This window comes from Capsicum annuum, chromosome 8 (genome assembly GCF_002878395.1).
Source record: "Capsicum annuum cultivar UCD-10X-F1 chromosome 8, UCD10Xv1.1, whole genome shotgun sequence".
NCBI classification, from domain to species: Eukaryota; Viridiplantae; Streptophyta; class Magnoliopsida; order Solanales; family Solanaceae; genus Capsicum; species Capsicum annuum.
In genome coordinates, this window is record NC_061118.1 from 165,187,859 (window position 1) to 165,193,487 (window position 5,629).

At 32.5% G+C, this 5,629-nt stretch overlaps 1 protein-coding gene across 2 annotated transcripts; it reads left to right on the forward strand.

Annotated features, from left to right (window-relative positions):
• Window positions 1–1,063: 1,063 nt before the first annotated feature.
• LOC107879953 (transcription factor bHLH154) lies at window positions 1,064–4,270 on the forward strand. 2 transcript variants are annotated; one of them, XM_016726874.2, is made up of 5 exons: window positions 1,066–1,567; window positions 1,763–1,885; window positions 2,077–2,142; window positions 2,294–2,410; window positions 3,820–4,270. In XM_016726874.2, the coding sequence occupies exons 1-5, from the start codon at window positions 1,298–1,300 to the stop codon at window positions 3,988–3,990; spliced, it is 747 nt and encodes a 248-aa protein (XP_016582360.1). In that variant the 5' UTR covers window positions 1,066–1,297; the 3' UTR covers window positions 3,991–4,270. The 2 variants fall into 2 exon arrangements, with proteins under 2 accessions (XP_016582361.1, XP_016582360.1); XM_016726875.2 differs by lacking the exon at window positions 1,763–1,885 and having other exon boundaries at window positions 1,064–1,567.
• Window positions 4,271–5,629: the final 1,359 nt, after the last annotated feature.

The window sequence follows — 5,629 nt, forward strand, 5'->3', positions numbered from 1 at the left end:
ATCAAATAAAACCAAACGATATTTGTTTTGTTGTAACTTTGGGAGTGTGGACATGAGATGAGAGGGGAAGGGGGTAGCACGGTTTTCTCGGGTGAATTGTTGGAGTTGGGGAAGTTTGACTGAGACAGTACAGAGTAGAAAGGACGATACTACCGAAGCTAATAAGTCCATTTCATTTTTTACAATTTTACTCACCACCACCACAGACACGTCCTTTCTTTCATAACTCATACGTGGTGACTTCCTCTTTATTTTCTTTTCACTTCTACTATTTTACCTTTACAATTTTAATAGTTTTGTATAATAAAATTGAATGTTACTCTCTCCTGTTTCATTTCCTTCACATATATTGATTTCATACAATTTAAAATAAAATAAAATATTAGAAGTATAGTCTGCTATGTGACCTCGGGGTATAAAAGAGTCCCTTACATAGAATGCAGGTAGCAATAAATAACATACATTCTTATGGATCAGTCTTTGTTGGTATTTCATGCATAAGAGGAGCTTATTTCACAATTCGAACTCATTTTTTAATTTCATCTTCATAAATTTTAAATAAAATATTATCTTTTTTTTTTTTAAGAAAAAAATATAATCAAACACCATTCATTTTTTATTTTAAATAAAATAAATAATATTTGAAATTCATAGTGAAACGCCTATTAAAATTCACTCATTCTCATCAAAAATGTAAAAACGAAGGGGAGGCAAAATTAAGGAATTGTTCTAGAAAGGCACTTTTTATTTTTATTTTTAAAATTCTGATATACCATTTATTTATGGAATGATCATCTAAAAATTAATTTGGACGAGGGTCTAATACTCTTTCAATTCGCTTTTATTTGTTATTTTTTAACTTGATATACTTATTAACATAATTATTTTATCGTACTATTTTTATTAATTGATGTTTATGACTATTATCTTGAAAATGACTTGAGAAATAAATAACTAATGTTAATAATAATAAAAAAATTTATTTTATCTTTTCGTGATATGTAAATTTGACTAGTAATAATGAAAATTTATTTTGTTATAAATAAGAGAGAGTAAAAGTGGTATTAAGAGAAGCCAAACAGTCCTAGTAAGTGGAGAACAACACGGTGCATACACCTATGTTTGGTTTGTCCCAGTCCATGCTAGTATATTTTTCTCTCTCTCTCTCTCTCTCTTTTTTTTTTTTTTTTTTCACTTTAAAAGAAGCTTCCGTCGTTTACTCCCATAAACAAACCCCATTTTTTTCCCCCATCCCATGAATCATCCAAAAATCCAGCAACTAGTATCAGTTTGAGCAATGACTGGTGAAGAAGAGAGACTAGATGGAGGGACCTATTCAGAACTACTATTTGGTGATGATGATGATGGCCTAGGAGGATGTTTCAGTTTCACTTCATCTTCCCCAAAAATGCTTTGTTTTGGTACTGATACTGATACTCCTATGCTTGAAAATTGTTCTGTACAAACACCAGAGGCAAAAACTCAAAAATCTGGAGTCACATGCAGTGGAGATTCACCATCAGCTTGTTCAAGCAACAACATCAGCAAGCCCAACAAGTCCAATAATGTATGCAAACATTTTAATTTTGCTTATTTCTATAGCAACTGTTTTAATTTCTTGTTTTTGTGTGTGCCTAGGGATAGGGGTAAGGTTTGCGAACACAATCTGGTACTCTAGGAGGCGGGCTTTTTCTTTTGTTGTTGCATTTTGTGGGTGATCGGTTGTTTTTTGGGTTAAAAGATTATTTGTACTTTTGTGAAGAAAAAGCGAAATGGAGCAGAGAAACAATCGGATGAAAAAACAAAAGCAGTTGCTGCTGGAAATCAGAGAAATTGCAAGAGGACAAAGATGGTAGAAAATTTAAATGTGACACCCCATGCAAAGGTCAGGAAAAAAAATAATGAAACAAGACAATTTGCATCATAACTGAAGAAGCGTTCTCAATTACTCCTATTTAATTAATCCAATGCAATAATTATAAGGTTGTCATCATATTTCAGGCGAGAGTTTTCCCAAATTGAGTAATTTTTGTAATAACCGAAGCAAAGTAAATTATTTTTTTGTGTAATGCGCAGGTTAAGAAAGCGAAGCTTGGTGAAAGAATCACAGCACTACAACAACTTGTATCTCCATTTGGCAAGGTTGGTTCATTCATTTTTTTTTTTTTTTAAAACCTCTCTTACGGAACTTATTAATTAGTACTACTAGTTATATGTTGAGTGTTGAGAATTGTAGAGTAGTAGATTTTGGTAATTAATATATTGGGTTGATGTGAAATGGGAGTAAGTGCAGACAGACACAGCATCAGTGCTGCATGAAGCGATGGGATATATCAGGTTTTTGCACGATCAGGTTCAGGTCTTGTGTTCTCCTTACTTGCAGCGCCAGCACCTGTCACCCTCCTTACGTGTAAGTACTTCCATTTTGACCATTTTTACTTTCTCCTTTTACCCTTTTCATTTCACTAAAAAGTCCTCTCTTTTAATTTACCACTACTACCTAGTAGTAGCTAGTACAAGTAAGGGGGGCATGATACGGTACTCCCTCCGAATTATTTGGCTCCTACGAACTTGATATACTCCTTAAAAAATATAGTATTTATTGGAGATTTATTTTGGCAAATTAATCTTATTAATTAAGCTTTAAAAATATAAATTTTAGTTATAAAATTTGTTTAGTCATTTAATAATGAGGATATTATTGGAAGGACATATTAAAAATTCTCTTGATTTCATCAAAGAGACGATTAAATTGAAACAAATATTTTTAAAAAGAAAGTCAACTAAAATGAAACAACGGACGGAGTACAATATTTAAAAAATTTGATTTGATTTTTTTGGTTTTTAAAGATACTATATTACTGTACTAAATTATTTTAATATGATTTGGTATTTTAAGGTTCACTTTCGGTATTTTGCATGCAATAAATATGTAAATATAATTTGGTTGACTTCAATTTACATATACTCGTGTGATAGAGAACTATGACTAAGATTTTCAAGAAACGTCTATACACTTACGACATATTCAAAATAAAAGTAAAAGCAATAAAGCAACTTCCTTAGTTAACCAATCACCCAAAAAAAACATTTCAATTAAGATAGAGTAGTCAAAAGTTCAATATTTATATTAATATTATTTTATAGATTTACTAATATATAATGATATATATGTTTTATATGTAATAACTATATACAGGTATTGGCGTTCGGTATTTTGCTTTTTTTAAAAAGTACATATCACACATTGTATTGAATATCAAAATTTTTAAAATTGCTGCCATATGTCATACTAAAAATATACCATAATAACGAAATTACGATATCCAAAAAATTGATTTTGATATGGCATTGGATTTCTACCTTATTATGCCCACCCCTAAGTACAACAAGCCCTTCCCTTACGGCCCTCGTGACGAAAAGGTAAACTAAGTGACAAGGTGGGTTTAGGTAAAATTAAGTTGCTACTTGCTATGCTCCTATGGGGCATTTATATGGTTTCTTTATACTAATAGAGACATATAATAATTTTAACTTTTAATTATATAATAATATAACTTCTCCATGTGGCCTAATGGCCAACGAAATGAATTGAGATCATGCGGTGCTTAAAATATTAGTAGTAGGCGATATTTCTTAACTCTAAGTTATATCCGGTATTTGTTATTGGTTGAAGGTAGCAAACTAGCATGTACGCTTAAAAATAGTTAAGGTGCTGGTCACCTGGTTTGAATGTCATTTATAAGTATTTGTAGCTGAATGATGTAGAGTAGTATGATTGCACAGAGATTAAACTTGTTCATGGGAAATGTGACGCAGGAGGGCGGAGAAGGCGGGGAGACTGAGGCATCAAGAAAGGATGTGTTGCTGAGGAGCAAAGGACTTTGTCTGGTCCCAATAGAGCTCACTCTCCATGTTGCTGATACTAATCTCAATGGCGCTGATTTTTGGTCACCTGCCGCCATGATGAACAACAATATCACCCAATGAACAATTAATCCCTTGGCTGTTTTTTTTTTTTTTTTTGTTTTGGTGGGTTGATAACCCCATTTTTTGGATGTAAAAAGATTATTATCATAATAACTAGCTAGGTAGTAGTGTAAGTTGAAATGATAATAGTCCTGTTCTAGAAAGGGCAGCAGCAGGGGCAGGAGGGTGAAAGCAGTACTGATCATGGCCGATGGGTGTTGGAAATTGTCGAACTTTTAGGGAAATGGAAAAAGATTATTACTCTTTAATTTTCAGTGAGAAGAAGGATTCGTGGACTCCATTCCTCTCGTCTTTAATTAATTCTTGTTTCCCCTGACCAATAGCTCTCCGACAAGGATTTAGATAGAGTAGTAAATGCTTCTTCATTTATAACTAGAAGTCTTGGTATAAAGTTGCATTTGTTAGAAATTGTTTTATCCTCAATATGGAACTTTGCAGCACTAATTAAAATTTAGTCTACGTTCCAACGCATGAGAAATCAACAATAAAATAAACCTTGTTTCCTTGTACTTAAAGGTGGTATTGTTTCCCTGGTTAGTACCACTTTATGTTCTTTTTACTGGAGAGTTTTGTTTTTACACATAGAGAACTTTTTGTTAGTGCATATAAGAATTTTTTTATTTTTTTTTAATTTAATTTGTACAAGTGGTCATAAAAAAATCTTCCAAATTATTCGTCCAAATTGAGATGATACATGAATTAAGAAAAACAATTAATAACATCACTAGTTTATCATAATAAACAATTAATAACATCACTAGTTTATCATAATATTTCTATTAAATGATGTTTACATTTTAATTCAAAGAAAAAGTAATTAATACAAAGAGTAATAAAACATGAAAAAAGTTTTTGTCTATTCTTGATTAATGAAAAAAGACAGAAAATTTGAGACGGAGGGATTACTTTTTATTAACTTAAGATAAATTATTCATGTCCTAGTGTACTCTCTTTGTTTCATGAAAGCAGTAATTAAATTTTAAACACCAATTAAATCACTAAGTAGATGATGAATTGTCGGAAAAATATAATTAGAGGGTACGAAGAAACCTAGTAAAACCTTGTTGAAATCGTTCATAATCGAGCTCTCTTAAAATTGAGTTTAGAACAATGAAATCACAATTAGGAGAACATCACTATTCAGATACGTTGATCTTCATAGAAGTGAACGGAGTGTCACTATTGTGAGCTCGTCGAAGTGCAGAAAAAACGCAGGGTGAGAATCGTTTATCCTAGTTGACTTGACTGAAGTGAGAGAGGGCTTGCACACTAGCAAACTCAACGATGCGAAGCCCACCTTTAATTTGGAGCGGACCTGATGCATGGTCTACTTCTTCGCCGCAACGGACAAAATCTTGTAAAAGCAAAGTTGCGGGCGCGAGAGACATTCGCAAGTGAGGTATAGTCTGAGTCTACCTAAACTAGCAAAAATGACCCCTCTTTCACTTAGGCATTTTCATCTGTGCGACGCATGAAGCTCATATGCGATATGCAACGGACTTGATGCCCCAGTCAATTCCGAAAACAACCCAACCCTTGGAATCAACCCTCGAAATTCATTCGAAATCCCACATATAGAATATCAAATATGCAGATTATCCATAAAATACGTTCCAAACCTTCTGAAATTATCAAATAT

Coding starts and splice junctions, on each gene's coding strand:
- LOC107879953 (XM_016726874.2), top strand. CDS start 1,298: ATGACTGGTGAAGAAGAGAGACTAGATGGAGGGACCTATTCAGAACTA. Junction 1,568..1,762: donor AGCCCAACAAGTCCAATAAT/GTATGCAAACAT, acceptor ACTTTTGTGAAG/AAAAAGCGAAATGGAGCAGA. Junction 2,143..2,293: donor TTGTATCTCCATTTGGCAAG/GTTGGTTCATTC, acceptor GAGTAAGTGCAG/ACAGACACAGCATCAGTGCT.